We start from the raw sequence: 22231 nt of genomic DNA, 5'->3' as shown, positions 1-22231 counted from the left end.
TCATAATTGCGGTAATTCGAAGCAAGTGGGGTATTAAGGGAACGGTTGAGCCCGCAACGCTGCGGCCGCCGCGTACCGCGCACATCGCTATCGGAATTCTTCAAACAAAATGTTTATTTTTTCGTTTTTTTTTTCAATATTGAAGTAGCGAACGAGTTTGCAGTCCACCTGACGATAAATGGCTACTGCATAGAAATCTCTAATCCACCACATCACAATCACATCCATTGGCAACAGATATTATGCTATCATTGAGGACTTAAGTTGTAACTTGTAACGCCTCGGATGAGTATGTCTTCCTTTTCACTTTCGAGTACATTTTTCAGAGTTTTAACAAATTTATGTACAGATATCTCAAGCTCTTAAATTCCCTCACAATATTTCCTGTAACTTTAAAGAAAACAATATATTTTTAATATGCAAATAACTAAACAATCAAGGTGCCTGGAAGCCGAACCCTGGACTTTTACCACGAAAAGTTGAATTTCAAAGGCGATAACTGTTTTTAAACTCGCTCAAACCACGTGAAAGCAAACAACAGAAAGTCTCATAGTCACATATATCATTCGCGTGTTTGTTTGTGGTATTTCGAGCCTTGGCCGTTACTGAATAAGTGACATATTAGTGTGCATTCCGATAAGCGCCTCATATAGCTTATGGTTTTCCCGTGTATTAAACAAATTTCCATATTAAACTTTATTACAAAGCCTTAAAGCTCAGAACCGACTTACTTAGCTTGAAAATCATACCTTTCCTCTCGTAGTAGATGCAGTATAGAAATTCAAACCTTATACGCTTAGCGACAGAGTGGAATGTTATAACGCCTATGTGCGGTGAGACGGAAAATTGTTTGCTTAGGCAACGAGCAAGTAAACATTGAACGTATTCGGTGATTAGTAGCGAGTTCGGTTCCCGGTCGATACCCTGTTGGTTTTGAGCTTTAAAGACTTAACTTTAGTACTCGTATAATGGCGGTTTATAGTAGTTAGTGTGTCAACAGCTGGTTTATGCATACGTTTATGTTCGTGATAGTCGTAAACTTGAATAGATTAAAACATACCGATTCAACTTAGACTTTGTGTGTGTTTAGGGTATTTTACTTATATGTTTTTTTTTTAAATTATACGAGTCATTCCAAAGGTGATAGAACCCTATGTTATGCAATACCAGAAGCACAACCGTCACATATAGTGCTGCCTGATGTAGCTGTGTTTTGGTTTGAAAGATGTGGTAAGGGAACCATTTGAGGCGTTCCATCATAGGTCTGAAGAATAGCAACGCGCCTGTAGCCGATTTCGGACAAGACTCTGATCTTTTTTGGGATTGATTACTGATGTCCATGGGCGGCAGTGGGCTCTCACCGCCAGGTAGACCTTGTACTTGTATGCTGCATATTATACAAAGCATAAACTGCATCTTCGGTGGCATTACAAAAAAACTAACCTTAGAGTTCATTCCAGGCGTATTCAGTTTACACTTACTCATGAAATACTTTCATAACTTATTAAACTAAGTAGGTAGGTAAGTAACCTCGTTGAAATAAATAAATAATAGTAAAGTTCGCGAACACAAAAGGGCAGACGACCGATACGGTCACAAGGGTCGCCAACCCCTTTAATCTGCTATCACTTACTCCAAGACAAGGTATACGAAACAAAGGACAAGGTATCTATATAGATATATATACATAGATGTATGGATGTATATACATATTTCGACCATTTGCTAAGTAGTACGAAATAGTACGTCAGTTTTGCGAAAGATGGCGCACTAGTCGTTTAATTCACAAAATAAATCTTTGGATTTAGTAGCATATCTGCATAACAGTTCTTCATATAATATAAATGAGGACTAAGGGCTCCCGCAGACGGACTGCATTTTTGCATTTGTTCTTAACTTAGAACTGTATGGTTTTGGATTGCACGAAGTAGCGAACTGAATTGCACAGACGGAAATGGACATAAAGTTTGAATGGATTTCGATACACGACACTTTTAAAATAATTTAGTAATTCCAAATCAGTAGTCAACGTTTTAATCCAAGTTCAAGAGGTCGTTTTTACAAGAAATAAACTATTATTGCTTCAGTGATTTCATAAGACCAGATAACATTTTTTTATTATTACCAAAAAAATGAATCGATGTGTGAAAGATCACTGATAGGTCGCATCGTCGCAGGGGTCGTCAACCCCCCAGTCGGGTTGCTACCCCTTAGGCACTCAAGTCTGGTTACGTAAAAACCTGTACCTTAATGGATTTTCGTATTGATTACAATAAACAGAATACATAAGTATTTGTATCCATGTAATTTTGTTATTTAACCTCTAAAGGGATTATTTCTTAAGTTACAACAAGAATTATCTAACTTTCTTAGTGGATAAAGCAAGACTCGCACTGTGTTACCTTAAATATACTAGGATTACTCAGAAAAATATTATTACTTTTTTTTAAATACACCTATACCTCCGCCACGATGCGAAGAGAATTCATGTAAACAAACCGATATTAGGGTCATCAAAATTTTGGTACTGTAAAAATTACTATTATCCTTGTTTTCATTTTTAATTCAACAAAAAAACTTCACAATTAAATTGTATCCATTATTTCTATACCTTATTACATGCAAAGTACTCTCACAACTTTCATATTGTTGCGTATAGACAAAGATGAATAAAATATCCTTATCAGTAAGTAAGTGAAAACCCTGTAAATAAGCGTATGCCAGGTAATAAGAACTTTTGGTTACGATTTTGAAAAATCGAAACAGTCCATCAAAAAAAAAGAGTGCGTAAATTTCTTTACAACCGCACTTTTACTGCTTCATTTTAAATTAGCTGCATAATAATTGCTTTATAATCCGACTATTTAAAAAACACAATTGCGTTTCGTTTTATTTAAAGTAGCAAATAATATTTTTTGAAGTGTAAGCTGACATTTTAATTTATCCACTATTTTCGTAGTATATGATTAAATTATTATTTGAAAATAACTTTATTTATACTAATGTATAATATTTTAAATATAACTTTATAATAATAGTTCATTGTTACAAATACAAAAAAAAACATTTTGTTTACATTGACTGCTTAGCTATAACGAAACGCACTCTCCGAATTTGGTCGTGTTACAATGATGTTTACAACATGGCTGCTTACGATTACGATTTACGAGTATTGTGCGTGTTAATATCTCTGTTATCCATTGTTATTTGTTTGTTTAATATTCCTGTTATAGTGTTGTTCTGTTATTTTGTTGAGTTTTTTTTTGTTTCGTTTTGTTTGTTTTGTTGTTCTTGTTATAATGAGTGATTCCCAACCGGGTCCGAGTGGCCTGCAGAAGTTTTCTTCTCCAAAGAAGAAACGAGCGAGGTGTTCACTCAGTTCCTCGGAGAAAACAGTTATATGTAACATTTATAAAACTATCGAAGAAATGTGGCCAAAAGATAGTTTTATATACAGTAAAGATGTCGCAAAAAAAACTGCAGAAACTGCCGGCGTACATTTGAGTACTGTGTACCGAATAATAAAAGAATATCGAACTCATAAACGAGTTTCGTCACCGACTCCAGCTCCTAAAAAGGGGACAATAATGGACAAATTGGACGATATGACCTTGAGTGGAATTCGTAGGAAGGTGCACATGTTATTCTTTGATAATGATCCACCAACAATTGAAAAAGTTTTAAATTTAGTGAACGAGGACGACAGCTTACCAAGCTTTAAAAGAACTACCTTTCAAAAAGTTTTAAATAAACTAAAGATTAAATATTTGAAACGGTCGAGACGAAGTGTTCTCATTGAAAAGGAAGAAATTGTGCGATGGCGCTTCTATTATCTTCAAAAAATGTTAAGGATGAGAGAACAAAGACGCAAAATTTATTATTTGGATGAGACTTGGGTTAACGAAGGTACATAAACAATTTTAACTTATTTTTTATATAGAATCAATCATTTCTGTATACTTATTGATCTTTATTTAAACAGTAACCATATAAATTATTATTAATAAGTAGAATTTAAATGTCATAATCAATATTTTATCACATCTTTGGCACACACTGTGTATAAAATTATTTATATTAAAATAATTTAAAGCAATAATATATTATTTGGTTTCAGGACATACAAAAAGTAAAATATGGCAAGACCTTTCCATTGAGTCTGCTCGACAAGCCTATCAGGAGGGACTCTCAACTGGCTTGAAAGCTCCATCGGGAAAAGGGAAGCGCTTGATAGTTGTACACATTGGTATGTTATCATCCTAATATTGTTAGCTTAAGATCACATAATTTTAGATGTGTGTTATCATGGAATTGAAAAAAGTTTTGTAAAAAAATAAACTCATGCATAGCTAATCAGGTTAACGTAAAAGTATAGTTTCTATGCCATATAGTCAATATATGATCACTAGACTACTACATGTACTTTTCACATTTTAATATTTATCATTTTTTTATAGGTAACGAGGATGGATTTGTGGAAAATGCAGACTTAATTTTCGAAAGTAAAAAAGGTGAAGGCGACTATCATAGAGAGATGAACTCGAAGGTGTTTGAAGAGTGGTTCTCGAGAACTCTAGAAAAATTAGAACCAAACTCCATAATTGTAATGGACAATGCCCCATATCATTCTCGACGCTTGGAACGAGTTCCTTCTATGAATTGGTTAAAAAAAGACATACAAAGTTGGCTAACAGAAAAAGGTATCTCGTTCCAAGCAGAGATGATAAAAGCACAGCTTATCGACTTGGTAACACCTGAACGGGAAAAATACTCAGCATTTGTATGCGATACAATGGCGAAGCAGCACAACATTGAGGTATTAAGATTACCACCATACCATTGCGAATTAAATCCTATCGAGTTGATATGGGGCCAAGTAAAAGGCCATGTCGCAGAAAAAAACAAAACATTTAAAATAATTGATTTAAAAAAAATATTAAGTGAAGCAATTAAATCTATAACTTCTGCGGCATGGCAACAATGTGTCAATCATGTAATTAAAGAGGAAAAGAAAATGGCAGAACTTGACGGCATTTCAGATAATGTAATTGACAATTTTATTATTCGAGTGACAGACAGTTCAACAAGTCCATCAAGTTCTGCCAGTGATGAAGAAGATTAATAATTTATTTATGATGGTATTCTTTCCCGTTTCATGTAATTCCCGTTTGACGTAAATTTGATGAATAATAACAACATGTCTGTAATTTTGAATAAGACTCTTACAAACTATAATAATTACAATCTGGAGTTTACTAATATCTGCATTCTCTTTATATATAAAAGTACTAACTGGACTAACCTTCGAAATTTCTTCAGGAGTCTTATTCAAAATCTATAATGGGCGGCCAAAAAACCTTAAGGATTTGTATTTTTACATGATGTATTACATACTTGTAATTTGTGCTATTTAATTTAATCATTTTAACCCGTTCATACATGTAATAATAGCTAAATAAATATGTACAAAACTCCAAGTTTTTATTTTTATTTTTAGTTACTACTAAACCAATTTCAATTTTATTTTCCAATCTACTCTGGGAATAGAGTATTTACTAACTTACAGTCTATTTATTCTCTTAGAGTCCAAATACGAGACGTGTACATATTGCCATGGAGGATATTAAACTACCATTACTCTAAATTACATTATTTTATTCATTCTGATTAAAATAGAATATCACACAGCATAATATCTAAGAAAATTGTATAAATTCACTTAATACGCATTTAAATGCTGATTTAAAATATATCTTGCGAGATTATTCTCGAAATCTAATTAAACTCAAGGTCAAATATTTATTCACAATATTTAATTCAAACCAGACATTAGGTATAGTGTATAGAATAGGATAGAAAATAACGGAAATTTTCTTTTATTTTACATAATATTATACATTAATAAATTGTGCTAATGAAAAAAGGTTATTGTTATATGCCCGTTATCGGTTGCTAAGCGACGATTGTTGGTAAACATTCTTCTTCCAATTTGGCTGGAGTATAGCAACGTTGGCATGTGGCAGATGTGAAGAAGGTTAGATACGACATCTCAATAATGTGGTCGTGTTTGTATTGGTAGACTTTACATGGTTTTATGAACTCTATGAAGAACGTTTAAACAATTCTTCACGCAAAGATTTTCTCCTAAATTAACACATTAAAATTCACAAGTAAAGTCCACTCTTACGGTGATCCCGTTCTTCTGGACCATAAAAAAGACCGTAGACCAGGTAAAACATAACGACATAAAAAATGTTCATTTAAATTTTGTTAAAATGACAATGCATTAAATTATATTGTAATTGGAATTTCACATACGCACACATACAAGAAAGTAATAAAAATCCAAATTCGCAATAATCTTACAGATAAACGTAGGCGGATTACAAGGCGGGCACTTCTGACGAGATGACTGTTCCCGCTACGTCATAATAATACCGTTGTCCCCTTCAGAATGCAAATGGCGGTCTACATATGTGCGCGATGGCGTTTTGTTTTTTAAACAGGCCGCGTGACGCCGCTGCCGGGGAACTGGAGTGGCCCGGATCATGTAACGTATGGTGTAAGTCACAAGCGACACAGACCAAGAAATAACAGCGTGAGCGTCGGATTAAGTGTAACATTAGTCGTTATTCCGAACCGATTTAGACTCCGAAACATTGACGTTCACATACTTAAGTATTACTCACAACCACTAACGCTCCATGTATCGGATCCCGTGGATATATAAAAATTAGTATAGGAATACCAGGATCCAAAATAATAATATACTTAAATAACCCTCGTGTGATTGTTACATAGTTTTTCAAAAAGCCCACATCCCAAAAAGCCAGAGTTTACTATAAGAACGTTTAGATTCTCTTAATTATATAAATCGCTGCCGCTTCGTTTCCCGCTAGCATTTAGCCGATGCCGACAAGAACCAGAGTAAGGTTATACGTTCATCCCGTACGTGCTTCGCCATTGTTTAAAAAAAAACTAAACATTTTGATACGGAGACCAATCTTAGGATAAGACGATATGACTTTTGTAACTTTTTTTATTTGATTCAATTATATTTATGAACGAAATAGAAACATGGCCAAATAACCTACGCCGAGTTTCAAATCCCAGGGAAGCACGTCTGATTTTTAAACTTCTGTAAGGATACTCGTCCCCAACAGTGGGATAATAATAAGATGTCGATGACGACGATAATAATCATATTTCGACTATTGATAAGTATATCCGTTTTTAAAGTACATACTTTGTAATGAGCATTAAATTACATATATTTTACCGAAACATTTTATAAAAAAACAATACGTATATGATATTTTTTCACTTATATTTTAAATTCAAGTTCAAAAATAATCATAATAATCTTTACTGTGTTTCGGGGAAATGGCAATAAAATCAAAATTTCTACAATAGAAGCTATTTCTGAGAAAGAATGGGGAGTGTGTTCGTGTATTTCCATCCAAGTTCGTGGAAGCTCTTTGATTGCAATAACATCCAGTTGGCAATGTTTCGCGGTTCGCTCAGACTTGTATTGTGGTTTTAATTGTACTTGTTATAATTGGTTATTATAACTTGCCTCGCTCCTCTTTAAAGATATTTTAATTAAATAAGAACTAAGCAGGTACACATCGCACTACTTCGAGATTTAATTCTGTCGTATAAGAAGTAAAAGTGTAATTATAGACAAAATAATGATTAATGATACATTTTAGACCTTTTATAAAAATGAGATGAGTATACAAAATTTCATCATTTCATCATGAAATTCGACTACGCAACTTTCTTTACTGTGACGAAACACCTTTGCCTCGCAGTAGTAAATAAAAGGGCTTGTAGTCACAAAACTACAGTACAAAGTATTGGTAATGTGTAGATAGTATGATAATTGTAATCATTAATAATGTATCAAAACACCGAATATGATAAAGAATATTTCCAACCCTCAGAGTCACCCCCTAGTTTAAGGGTCCTTCTCGCTTGTACAAACCTCCAGACAGCTCTCGAGAGCCACTGCGTCGATTAAACCAAAATTCAGACCTCTGTTGTGTTCCGAGGCGAAAATCACTGAATATGTATTATGAGTTTATATTTTGAAATTACAAACACTTTTCTTTCATTCAAAATATAACAATAAATATGTTTTTTTTCGAGCTTTGTACAAATCCTTTAATGAAATTACATTTTTTTAGACGTTTTCATCGCTTTTACTTATGTCTTGAAGAAGCCTAGAGTATGATCCACCACGCTGCTTCAATGCGTTTGTATATATGAAAATGCATATACAACTTAGTGTTAGAAAAAATAGATGCTTAAAAGTATTTTAAACTGTAATATATAAAGAAAATATGCATACAAATAGTCCTCTTAACATTCAAAGAAAATAAAGTTTATCCTGGTTTTAAAATATGAACTATATTACAGAGAACGTACAGTTAATGGACTCGGGCGCACCTCTTATGATGAAAATCTTATGGAGCATTACGAATCACGTATGTTAATGGACAAGTCACGAACGTGAGACCACACAAGTTATTATTAACGATTGCCTAAAGTTTCTAAACTATTTCAACGTGGTAGAACCCTTCGAGGCCATCGCAATACCCATATCTACATAATAATAAGGGATTGTAAACGCTGCAGTGATCTAAGGTGAAAAGTTGTGGTGTAGAAGGAACACCTATACAAGACATTTCAACTCGGTCCTCAGAAGTTGCTACATATCCGTGACAACCTTACATAGAACTTGAATCTAGTCTGGGGTTAATCACAGTTGTCCGTGGGAAACAGCGGTGGTCACTATTAGGTGGACTCCATCATAAAAAAATAAATATACATGGAATGGGATGCTCCATTTATCAGGTTCGAAAAGCGCGACATACTTTTTCCACAATTATACTATTTACTGTTCCTTAATTGATTCCTAGATTGAAGATTATAAACTATATTTATTTTATTATTTTTAGTATTTGTTGTTATAGCGACCACCATCATGCATCGTTTGTAAAAAAATCAAGTGTCTATCTATTACGGTTTAAGAGATAAAGCCCTGTGACTCACGAACAGACAGCGGAGGGTTTCGTTTTATCCTTTGAGTACGGAATCCTAAAATCATTTTACAAGATGGCATTATAGATATGTTTCAGTACATTTGAGTTATAGGGAAATAATATTATTATTTTCCAAAGCTAACAATCAATCTAGTAACTTTGCCTGAACGCTCCATAAGGCGCTTTCTCTCGCCTCGAAAATCGTTAATCCTGAGGATATTGATAAGGACAATGGTACAAAATTATTAAAATCGTGTATTGTCATCGGTCCTCAATAAATCTGCAAAGTTTGAACGAAATCTGGCCGTTTAAAGTGGGTCAAAATCGCGCCCAAAGAAGTCAGTTACAAACAAACATACAGGTGAAGCTAATAAAAAGCGTGTAATATTCGTAGACCTTATTATTTATACTTTTGACGACAAGACTTTGTATACGAGTGCGACTGTGCGATGCACGTGTACCATCTGGCCGTACAAAATTACAAATGGTCAATCGTTTGGTTCTTTTCAACTAGAAATACTTTTGTTTGTGCGTGTAGTAACGCAATAAAGGCTAATGTCTTCTTACGAAGTCGACATCGTTACGTAAAGGGGTTTTGAGAAATTTAATTTCCTATAGGTAGGTATATAAAGTCGGTCATTGTTTGCCCGAAATAAAGTTCAAAGCGTCACGTTTTTGTGACTTAGTGGGATCCCCGGGGAAACTGTTTTTGAAGCAATTTTTCGTGTCAATAGCGTAAAGAAAAAACTTTCGCAAACAATGAACGACTTTGACGGTTGTGTAATTCGACGTAAACGCCGTATTTCTCTATTGTATTTGCCCGTTATGCGTATTTTTAATTACGGAATGGACAACAAACATTTTATGGAACCTTTCTTTTGTTGTTACCAGGAAAACATTATGCCGGGGCGGTAGTATTATTCATGGTTCGACCGTTATGTCACCGTGGCCAAACAAATTCCAATGTTATGGAAAACGGGTAGCACTGCTGCATTTTCGCTTAGAGATTGTGCTAGCACATGAACACATGATGGGAACACATGTTTGACCAATTTCAGGAAGTTCGTTTGCTCCTTTTATCACATAAATGAACAAGAAATTCACAGATTCACACTAATAATACGTACTAAAGTTACTTTATAGGTTATTCAACATTTTTGAAAAAAAAAAATCTAACAATTACGTTAAGAAATTTGGGTTAAAATCTATGCTTCAAGATCCCATGGTTTAGACTAAGCGTGAAACGACTCGCGCGACACCTATCGTAAAATAGTAATGAATTACCTAATAATGAACTCATAAAAACCTGCATACCTGAGAGATTTATAGAAAAAAAAAGAATCTCAAAGGTATGTGCAGTCTACCAATACGCACTCGGCCAGCGTGGTGGACTATGGCCTAATCCTTCTCATTCTGAGAGGAGACCCCTGCCCAGCAGTGAGACTGTAATGGGTTGTTGATGATGATGTTGATGAAACTCTGACTATTATGGGGGGAACACACAGATTCATGACAATCGGACAAACAAACAAACATTCACTATTTCATATATAGATTATATTGTTACATTTTCATCCATCATCGCGCACCGTAATTATTCTATTAGGGCACCGATGGAGCATAAAAGGTACGGCTGTAATTTTTGCTTCAACTATGACAGTAATTTTTGCATTAGCATTAAAAACATAGGTTGCGCCGGTCCCCACATGTCTAGCGTGGATTAAAAGGAAATTGAATAGTATGGGGGGGAGGAGAGGGGGCGAAATTACAGGCCGCGTCGGGAAATGGAAGGGCATACCTACGGTGTAATTGCTTCTAGGTGGGTACGTTGTCGTAATTGCGAAATAATAAGGCCTTTTATTGTTCAAACAACCTACCGTTATGTTTCTTATAGGAAAATAATTGTGACCGAGCGGACTTTACGGCACGGGTCATGCGGCTGCCGCAACGGGAAGACAAGTAAAGCAGGTGACACACAAACAATCATTACGGGGGATTCGAATTAGTACTTTTATTACGTTTCAATCCTCACTTCAAATCGTGAAGCGATGTGAATTCAAAGCAACATTTCTTTTCTGCCGTCATACGCAGGATAGATTTTTATATGACATTTCTGTAGCAAACCGCTAGTTTGCGGCAGAAATGCAGTGTGGCTATATATGACTGGAAGCTGATCATGTCTGTATGCTTGGAGTTTTGTGAGTTGTCAGTATGTTAGATCTGTCTAGTTAGTGTAAGTGGCCTCGGCCGTTCTAATTAGATCAATAAAATAAATAAATAAAATAAATAAATAGAAAGTAGTGCCTATGGATACCTGAAAACTTCCAGGTCCCACCAGCTAGGATTAAATTGGAACGTCTCGAACTGGCGACGGCAAGTATGAACATACTTGCCGGTGCGGTAAGATAAACACCTTACCGCACCCTTTATCAACAACCCAACCTCAAGCTTTTGTTGAATGCTGAAGAAAATGGCAAGGAAATGACTGTCACATGAGCCGCATTCGCATGCTGCAACTGTGAGCCGCGCGGCTCATAAGCCTACCACCTATATAATTATGGCAGAGTAAAATTACTGAATCATACGGTAGTTACATAATTGATGGTATCGTAAGGAAAATTGTGATGTCCATTTGTGTAACAAATGTACGAAATAATTAGAAATTAAAACATTATGGCCAGTGTAAGTGCTAGTAATTAGTACGAACAACATTGTAGACGCATAGTTAGTAGGAACTAATAGTTTTTCACTGATATTAAGCAGGATAAACTTTGAAATATTTTGTATAACATCAAACAGTTTTATTAGGTCGGCTATCTTACCATTGTAATCAACGGTATTTAACTTTATTAATATAAAGCGATCACTTCAGGCCGATAATATCTGTGTTCTTATAGAATTATACCTGTAGTTTGTACGTTAGTCTATGAGGTAATGAGGTTGTGAAAACATCAAATCGTAGTAACATCCATATTGTGTTAACATTTTTTAAACACAACAAACAAAAACACAATACTTTAAAAAACATTAGAAACATAATGTTTGGTATAATTATGTAATTTATTAATTTTATGATGTCATATCATAAAATAAACTAACTCAAACTGAGTGCATCCAGCAATAATTGTAATAGTGTAGTGAAAGGGTATCGAATAGAAACTATCGATGCTGTAAGTGCTTATGAGTATGTAGTAGAAGTATGTAGATACTCATAAGCAGTAACGCAAAAACTATCGTATTCGTAAAATTATGAAAACTACAAAGTATCGATACTATTCAGAAGTATACGTCATAAACAAAGTCAAAGTCGACAACCTTTTTGACGCCGTCAAATTTCAGCATTCTCAGGTTTTAAGTAAGTAATATCTAAGATTTATTCGATACGATTACCAAATTGTCGAAAAGTCCTCATTGTACATAAGTATCGAATACAAAATATCGAGTACAAAACTATCGATATCGTCAGGAGAAGTACTCGATACCACAGAGTATCGATACCTTTGCCGTGTCCCTACACAAGTGTATTGAGAGAGCAATGAATCAACAGGTGACAGAGATACATTCGAGTGTAAACATATCGTTAGTATCATCACGATCTGCAAGGCTACGACGACGATATATTATCGGGATAATAATATGCGAAATCACGCTTCGAGCTTTATTTGTGATCTATGAAATATCAATTGAATGAATCGTGTGTACGATACGATTATTATGATATTCATGATTATATTGTAGCCACAATGTGTTTATTTAGATACTCCAGTAGTCAATATATCAAGACTATCATTTTAGAAACAAAATTTTCCTTTCGTATCAGAAAAGATTATCCTTAAAAAACAACGATTTAGTATATGTATGTATATAATATGTAGTTAAAATTGGTATGTTACATAAATAAATACAATACGTTATACAAATAAAGTAAGATAATAAAATTAGTAACAAAATATTAAATACCTGTCTCGATAAAAGCTAAGCATCATTGCGTAAGAAAATGTAATCAAGAAAAAAAATACATGTTCCATGTTGTTAACTAGCTGCAAAGCTTTTGAGGTAAATCTGACTACCGGGTATTCTGTACTTTTAATGCATTACCCGTTATGATTATTATAATAGAACACAATAAACTAATACTCGCCTAAGTATTTCAATGTTTATTTTAATCTTAAAAATGTTTCGTATTCGATACAAACAAACAGATTTCATCACCGGTTTACGCGAGGGATGATGAAATCGGACCAAGTTGAATGCTAATTAAAATGGCAACGAATTTATGATACCGTGAAACAATGCGACGATAAATAAAAGGCGGAGATACGATCGCGAGGAGCTGCGCACGCGCCGGTCGCGACGTAGAGATATGCGAACCTGAACTTAGAATCGCATTACGCGAACGAATGATGTATGTATGTGTTGGAAAAAAAACATTTGAATGTGGTAAACATGGTTTGTTCTCGAGTGCGTTTAGGTAAAAGGAGTATAAGTCTGCGACAAAGTGGAGAGATGATCTGAAGATGACAGCGGAATTCTGATATACTCAAAATGCATAGGACCTGCTAAAAAGGCACCAATTACGAGAGGCAATCGTCCAACAGTGCACCTCAATAGATAAATAGATAGATTACTATGTCATTTGATAAGACATAGCTTATGTGAATCGGATCAATTGCAATTCCTACCCACTATTAATATTCTACTGCATTATGGACATTTACGGGTTGAAAGGGGTTATTTGGGTTAATATTGTAAATAGGTACTCAGGATTTTTTGTGATATTAATATACAGGATAAAAAAGCAACAGGCATACAAGATATCAATGACAGAAGCGTAATAAATCGAGTGCAGTAAGCTACCAACCGCACACAGTTATTAGATTAGCTGGAGACAGGTGTGAACGGGCGTGTCACTGTGTTAAGCCGAACAGGATATTGCACTTGAGCGGTAATAGCAAAGTGACAGATATGACATAATTGCATGTCTCGCTTCGTTGACGCGATTTAATTACTACAGCTAAATCTATCAGATTAAGAGTAGAAAAAATGATATGTCACAGTTGGGTACATGCTTTCCGTATTGACGTAATTTAAATAGGTACTGGAACCGAATCTATTTGAATAACAACAAATAAAAACTATCGTATAAGTAATTAGAATAAAACAAGATTAAATGTAGACGTAAATTAAGCAAAATTAGTGTTTTATTTTTTGACTAAAAGCACATTACATGACAAAATGGAATATTTTTTGGTATTTTATCGTTTTCTTTTTTATGTTGTATCTGTAAATATTCATGTAGTTACGACAACGCTATGCGTGTTAATTTATAGTCTAAGATGTTTCTACACATGCATGACTACAATCTTGTAGGGTTGAATGTCAACAACCCTTCTCGTGAGTCTATACGTTACAATCTTTAGATATAATGCCCTTTACTATGCGAGTCAAACCAATTGCTACCGTTACATCCATGTCAAAGTTCCTATCAAGAAATAAATTTAGAAAAAGTATATGAATAAAAGAAAACATAAACATACCATATACATATTGCTTCCCAAGCAGCACATCGCCACAATCGATCAGATGTTGCAGCAACATCATACGATTGTTGTAACCAAAATCCGATGTCAGTAATCCCAACATTTTCACATTATATTCACACTACTATTATAGTCACGTAGACATAAACTGACGAACACAACAATAACACATAGAGTTCACTTGTAAATAAATACACCTACTGCACTATTTATAATACAATGTCTTTGGCAAGTAATGGCGAAAGCACTGTTCAATACTTTACACTTATTTATTATTTGGTATAGTTTTGGCACAATTATTGCTTTTAAAGAGTTCACACTGTAATAGTAGTACACTTGAAAAAATAAACTAAATTAATATAAAACGCATAATACGCACAACGAGTAACAGCAGACAAAGGACGTCAAATAATGAATAGAACGTAAGGTACGAAAGTTCACAACTACCATTTCTCCAAACTAATCCTAGCACATGTTCGGTTTACGCGCGAAACGGCCGACAGATGCGCGCGCGCCGTTCCCCCGGACGCTACTGCGTCTTCCGAAAGCTGTTAAAGACGGACAGGTGGTGACAATGAGCCCCTACTTCCCCTTTTATTCTTCGACTGTCATTCGCGGTCTATTCAGCCGATATTCAATCTTATTCCTTAGCTACAGAGATTGCGTTGACCGTTTTAAACTACTAAGACTATATCCGTCTTACCGTACCCTCGACGAGTTGTAAGATCTATCGAGCGTTGAGTAACTAAATTTGGATTTTGTTGAGGCATAAAACATCTTTGTAAGTATGTTTGGTGGAATCATTTGGATTCCAAGTATTATGGGTGGATGATAGACCTATAACAGATTAATTGACTAATCAGGTTTTCGAATAGTAACCCCTCTGCACGGGAGATCGATACGACGTTCATGATGCTAGGGAAGGTTTCCTTAATGCTTAAGGGAAGCTTGAGTATTCATCTTTAGGCGCCAGTAACTTTACTATAAGGCAGATCACAAACTACAAACAATATATAACTATATTTCAAATTACAAACAAAACACCTCGTAAGGAGTTAATTATTAACTTCCAACAAAAAATTACAGTGAACCAAAATATTTTGATTTCGTTTTGATCACATTACTAGCCAGTGATCGTATTAATACAATAATTCTGTCTCCGTGGTTATTCGAACGCAAATGGTGAAAGTGGAACGCGTTTATAAATACATACATCTTTTGATGTGTTTTATATCGCGCTAAGCTCGATAACTAATAATAGTTTCCTTTGATCAAGATTTTGCTTCAATAAAAATAGATAGTCTTTATTTTTTACGACGGGACAGCGTTCAATATTTCAAATTTTATTAAATTGATTTACAGTGAAACATTAAACATTTAAACGGATACTTAAACTTTTTGATTTTATCTTTATAGTAATCATAGATTTGTAGGTAATATAAAATTATAATTTCATTTACATGTGAAAATTTTAAAATTAATTTACATTACGTAAAATACGAAAAAGATACGTAGGTAATTGATGTACCTGTCAATATAGTGACATACAATAACAATATTACGAATAAAAGAAAAATAAAAATTGTTGGAAATCAATCTAAAATATATTTTGGAACATCCAATGTAACAATCCAAAAAGTATTTGACACTGAAAAGGTTTAAAAGTAAAACCTGTCAAGGTGATATTTACGTTTCTATTTTTGAAATCCGTGTCCATTCAAAGCTAGGGAGAACCTGTGAAAATCACCCTTTGAATTTTCAATTCTAACCAGACGGGATTCAAATCGATGGCCACTCCGCCCTCAGTCAGCCCCCCCTTCGTCCCGCACACCGCCACCAAGTGCATGCACGCACGTACCCCTCCGACGTTATTATTACCGCCGAAACGAGGGGGTGGGAATAGGGTTGCCACTTGCGCCAGTTGGGGTAATCAAACTAAAGGTTCATTAATAAGTTTAATTACAGGTGTTTGGTAGTTTTTTGTAGTAATTGTAGGGGCTTCAACTTTAGTGTCTAATTAGTCATTCTATTATATACTAATGATTCGGATGATTTTCATAATTACAGGAAATAAACTAATTTGATAGAAATAGTTATTTTTATTACATATAAATCTATATGTTTCGATGTAACATGTCATGGCGTCATTTAGCATCTATAAACTAATTTGATAGAAATAGTTATTTTTATTACATATAAATCTATATGTTTCGATGTAACATGTCATGGCGTCATTTAGCATCTCACGAAAATAAGGAAACAATAAATTTACTTTAAAATAACATAATATTGAAATAAATTGAATTTTATGATTGGATTTTACTTTCCTCTTATGGGTATCATTTGATTATTATAATTATATTTATCGACAAAAACAGATAAATTACGACTGCGACAAAATTCGCGAACAATTAACAGATTATAACCATGAATGTACCTAATTTAATTAGTTAAATAACCTAAAAGTGACAACCCTAGCGTCCCGATTATTCGCACATCAACATCCACTATGTTTGCTTCCCATCGATTTTCCAGACGCCGACCTTCTGTGCACTTGCAATAGACGCTTAATGAATACAACGCAGACAAAAACGCAGGAAATACATAGTTCACAATCTCAATCGGTGTACATTACCAGTTTAACTCATTAGTAGTTAGTTTAATTAGGTAAGAAAACATCTACTCCTTTCAATGATTGTCACAGAACTAGACAAATAATCAAGACTACAGTAATTTTGCGTTCCAAATGAGATATTCTACAAAAACGGTAAATAATTAATAGACGAATTTAACTGAAAATTGAATCTAAATTCGGTCCACTTGTCGCGGGAATCCAGAAAACATTACAATAAAATACAACCTGTAGCAAACCTTAGGATGTTATGATTTATTTCATTCAACACAAACGTAACGTCGTCTTTATGTATGAGTCGCCAACACTCAAATGCGATTGAAATCCGCGCGTCGTAAGATCTCCGCGTATACTTTACGAAAGCTTCGAAAACACTTCTTCGTATTGTTTACGGTATACAGTCGCGTGGAAAAGTGCACGTTCGAGTTACGCGCGCATGAGCGTATACGTATACATTCGCGTGGAGAAGTGCACGCGGCATCGTCACGAAGACGTCACGACGGAGCGACGCGCGCGAGTGTACTGACCGCACCGCACGCGCCTAGCACGATCGTCTGATGCATTCGATTCTATGGACTCACTTACATGTATGTACCTATCTATATTGTGTTTTGTATCGCGTTGGGTTTGTATGGACTGGTCATTCACGGAATTAGCAATTAACAATAAGCTGCATAACAATTAATTATAATAAGCTTGAAGCAGGAATATGTACTGCTATTTAAGATCTGTCTAGTCTTGGTGTCGGAATTTTAATGTCTACTTTGAAATTTAAATTTTGATCTTGTTTTCCTCATCTTACACCATTTAATCTCAAGTCGCTTTCGAACATACTCAATAGTTATATACATATCGTATGCAATTGTGCCTTATTTACGCAAAGTAAAGGAAACAAAAATAAATACATATAAGGAAAACTTTGTAAAACTACAGCTAAAACGCATAAGTCTCGTTAACTTAAGGAGTTGTAAAACTAACATGCGCCGAATCTCGCTTGCTCGTATAACAAGAAAGTAAACATGAAAATACGGCAACGTGAGAATTTCTTACGATTAAAATGTTGCAATTAAAATATTCATTAGAATTATATTAAAACTGTACTCTTTGTGGTACACCAACCCTCATTGGGTAAGCATGGTGGAATATAATTCAGGCCTCCTTCAATTGCGGGAACATTTATGCTTAGCGAGCAGTGGATCATAAAAAAAATATTGTGACATGTCATATTACACAACATTATTATTGTAATGTAACGCCCCAGCGTTATCAATTCGATCGCAAAATTCGTAAAACCAATTTCCTTCATTCCCAAGGCGCGCTTAGGTAGGTCCAATACGATTGGCGATTATTATCGAAGACGATTTAATGCACGATTCCACGAAATCCTAAAACAAGAGTGAAACAACAACAAGAAGTGAAACCGAACGCTACAATAAGCCGTCTTCGGTCGGAACCCGATCTATTTCCGGAACGCGTCCTAAATCGAGCATAAACCGTTGTAGTAACATCTTGTACGCTTTAATAAGTACTTTGGTTAACAAGAATGGGGGGATATTTCAAGATGTATACAGAAATACCCTATTTGTTAAGGGATAAAATTCCGTTGTCTAACTTAACCACGAAAAGCGCTTTTGCCGGGTAGTGCCAGAGTTTAGTCGTGGGGGTTTTTGCCAATCGTTACGGTCGCTTAGCTTTTCTTGTTAATGGCATCACTAGATGATTACAATTCACAAGCAGACGCTGCTAGCATTAGAGAAATAAGCTTGTAATTTCAATAAGAAGAAAACAGTTGCCATTCTTGGTCAGCATCATACAGCATGTTTTTGTATTCACACATTCTTTGTTATTATCGTTCAATCACAAAAAATATGTTTTACGTTTCTCAAAAGAGAAATTAATAAACATAGTTCAAAAAACTAAAAAACACGCTTTTTAATTAATTTTCTTACCTTATCGACTATAGATGAAAATTATATAAATTAACAAAAATCATATTTTGCAAATTGAAAAATGGAATAATTTTATCAAATTAGTGTATTGTCATCGGTCCTCAATAAATCTACAAAGTTTGAACGAAATCTGGCCGTTTAAAGTGGGTCAAAATCGCGCCCAAAGAAGTCGGTTACAAACATACAAACAAACATACAGGTGAAGCTAATAAAAAGCGTGTAAAAAATCCAAACTATGACATGGTACAGATATGTTATTAACACCTCTAACATTTGCAACACCAATAAAAGTAAAGTTTACAATATCATTAAAATACTAAGGAACTTTATAGACAAGATTGACTTCATAAATAGAAAGCAACTACTAATTTTTTAATAAAAAGAGAGATTCAACTGATAAAAAGAATAACATGTCGTTAAATTCAGAGAATACACTATAAATACATCACAGGTGTACAAAGTGAAGCTTAGTAGCTTGCACAAAGTGAAAATAAAACATTTCGAATCTAATCGGGCAATACTTTCACCGTGAGACCTTTTATGAGCCAGTTAAACCCTCGCAGGACAGATGTGAGGCTTGGATCGTGCTTGTAAAATAAAGGCAATTAATGCAACTTGAAGGAAAATAACGATGACATTCAGTACTTTGGCAATAAATTTCTTCAAGAAAGGAAAGTCGTTCCAGTTTCTTTTTTAAATGTTACTCTCGATAAAGAGAAGGTCAGGTTGTGTGAGTAAGGATCAGGGTATGTCGAGCGACCGGCGAATCAAATGTATGGTTAATTGTGGTACTGTTCCCGCAAAAAAATGTGAGAAGTGGTAGAGCCCGCACAGTTCAACTGAGGAGGTACCACTGCCATCCCTCGTTGTCGTTGTCGTTTCGGTGGAAGGGTTGTGAATGCGGGTTGACTTACATAATGAGGTGACCATCTTAGTGCTCAGGAGTTTTAATCCATGACCAAATTCAGGTAGAATTCCTCTTTTACCTGGAGTTGGTTATGCATGTCCATAAGTGGACTGCACGCTCCTTTGATACCTCATTCAATTGTTTAAAATATAAATATCCAAGAAGGTGACGGACCATTATACAGCATGCTTATCAAAGCCAAACGCCTACAGTATTCAGCTTTTGCTTACTGTAAATAACTTAATCATCAAAAATAACATTATCAATTTATTCATCTATTTAATATCATATCTCTGGCATCCAAGATTAGTATTTTTGATATGTTTTCCTATCGACATAGATACTCCCGAGCTCAATTTCCTTATTTTTCACACAAGAATAACATTACAGTTCAATATCAGCATTTTTATTCGGACAAAAGCAATCATCCCTGATATTCTGAGCACATTAAGTCGTCAGGAGTGGGAGGTTTCCACTCGTAATCCAAACGGTCGATCTAAGAACGCGAGAACACCTGTTACCCACCTGTTTCGGACTCACGTGCCCACCAAATGAATGGCCACCTTCCGTTCGCGTATTGTAAATTATACAGATGGGCCTTTAAATTGCTTGCAATATGTAATCTCATTTATATTAAAAGATATAATTTATGTGTGTTTTTTATTCAAAGCTCAAATTACCTTTTGAGTAAATTCAGGGTTATGTACTATATATACCCTTTACCTAAATAAACACCGAATAAAAATGCCAGTATATAAATAAAAAAATTACATGAAAACGAATCTATAATTTAAAAAAGAATAACATATAAGTAGAACAAAATTCGCATGCGAAAGTATTTTTGCGATGGCATACATTTCTGGGTCAACAATAAATTGCAGAGAATTCATTCGCTAATTGACGGATAGACACAAAAGAAAATTCAAAATGACAAATATGAAACGAATAAATAACTTTTGTGGGTAACATAAATTAATGTTGAAGTGTATTTTTTACAATTTCGGAAATTCATAGTTTAACAAATGCATAATGCGAGCAAAGCCAATTTGTTTCTTCTTCCAAATTTTGATTTTCAAGAGCCACCAGTCAACAAACAGTATTTATCTATGTAATTTATATATTGACGGAGCCCTACAGATTTCCCGCAGAAATTAAAAGATCTCCAAGTGCATTCACCTAGTATTGTCCATGAAGACAAGTGTAATATGAAGTATAGTTATGAATTTTCACCTTCGATCGTTATACCAGTAAAACTAAGAGGAATGAACTTTGGACGAAATCGCTCGAACAAAATGTACTAAGAGCAAAATTTTATTACGCAGACGCCGAAGTCAGCGACATCGTAACGTCAGGTCAATTTGGAAACGCAAAAGATTGACGACCTCATGAAAATAGTGCCATAGAATATTGAAAGACAATGAAAATCTATTATAAATATGAAGATATAAAAATAGACAGGTGGTCTATAAATTTTGAACGGATAGTAGGCTATGTAGGTTATTTGTGTACGTAACATGAAGGACTTTGAGCCTGGGAAAATACAGGAAAATTGGAAAGAATACGGGAAAATACAGGAAAATTTAAAAAATAAACATAACACAACACTACTAAAGGAATATTTTTTTGTCAAACTAATTAGAATAGTGTGACCGATCAAATAATTTCCTGAACAAAGAGTTCTCCGACTAGTGAAAAATGACTTAAAGATACAAGGCATAAAATGGAAATTACCAGTAATAGCGTACAAAGGAAGTACGTTATTTTGCGGTTTTTCCTCATCGATTGTGAGCTTTGTATTTTTTACGACACCACTTCGTGTTAAAATTGCTACGGTCAAACATTAATCGTCTTACCGCAAAAAATATGATTCATTATTAGATTTGAATAAACGATGAGTACCAAAGAACAGCTCATTGTTAAAATATTACAATATCATAAAGAATACAATATTTTGAGGTGTATGGAAGTATTAAAGATAAACACAGAAGAAACCTACCACAAGGCAGTACCTTTGGGTTGGGTAGGAAGTTAGGAACTCGTTGTTTTAAAAAGGTCTGTTATAGGAGTGCCATACTGTTAGTTCTCCGAACTATATTCTGGAATTCGTAGGAAATGGAGATTTCCTTTGTCTCATTTTTTACGCTATAGCGGGTACC

General features: G+C 34.6%; 2 protein-coding genes across 2 annotated transcripts in view; one reads left to right on the top strand and one right to left on the bottom strand.

The window, feature by feature from the left end:
• lilli (AF4/FMR2 family member lilliputian) overlaps positions 1–22231 on the bottom strand; it is a 152701-nt gene that overhangs the window by 14111 nt on the left and 116359 nt on the right. The window lies entirely within an intron of this gene.
• Positions 3209–5477, top strand: LOC140754291 (uncharacterized). The gene is made up of 3 exons (XM_073089267.1): positions 3209–3906; positions 4118–4246; positions 4458–5477. The coding sequence occupies exons 1-3, from the start codon at positions 3300–3302 to the stop codon at positions 5120–5122; spliced, it is 1401 nt and encodes a 466-aa protein (XP_072945368.1). The 5' UTR covers positions 3209–3299; the 3' UTR covers positions 5123–5477.

Source organism: Epargyreus clarus, unplaced genomic scaffold (assembly GCF_041222505.1).
Source record: "Epargyreus clarus isolate Ecla_fem2 unplaced genomic scaffold, WU_Ecla_fem_2.2 ptg000029l, whole genome shotgun sequence".
NCBI classification, from domain to species: domain Eukaryota; kingdom Metazoa; phylum Arthropoda; class Insecta; order Lepidoptera; family Hesperiidae; genus Epargyreus; species Epargyreus clarus.
This window is presented reverse-complemented; position numbering and strand designations above follow the sequence as displayed.

Bases quoted from the DNA above. Each gene is read 5' to 3' on its own strand.
- LOC140754291 (XM_073089267.1), top strand. From the start codon at position 3,300: ATGAGTGATTCCCAACCGGGTCCGAGTGGCCTGCAGAAGTTTTCTTCT. The intron at 3,907-4,117 runs GTACATAAACAA...ATTTGGTTTCAG, and splicing joins TGAGACTTGGGTTAACGAAG to GACATACAAAAAGTAAAATA. The intron at 4,247-4,457 runs GTATGTTATCAT...ATTTTTTTATAG, and splicing joins CTTGATAGTTGTACACATTG to GTAACGAGGATGGATTTGTG.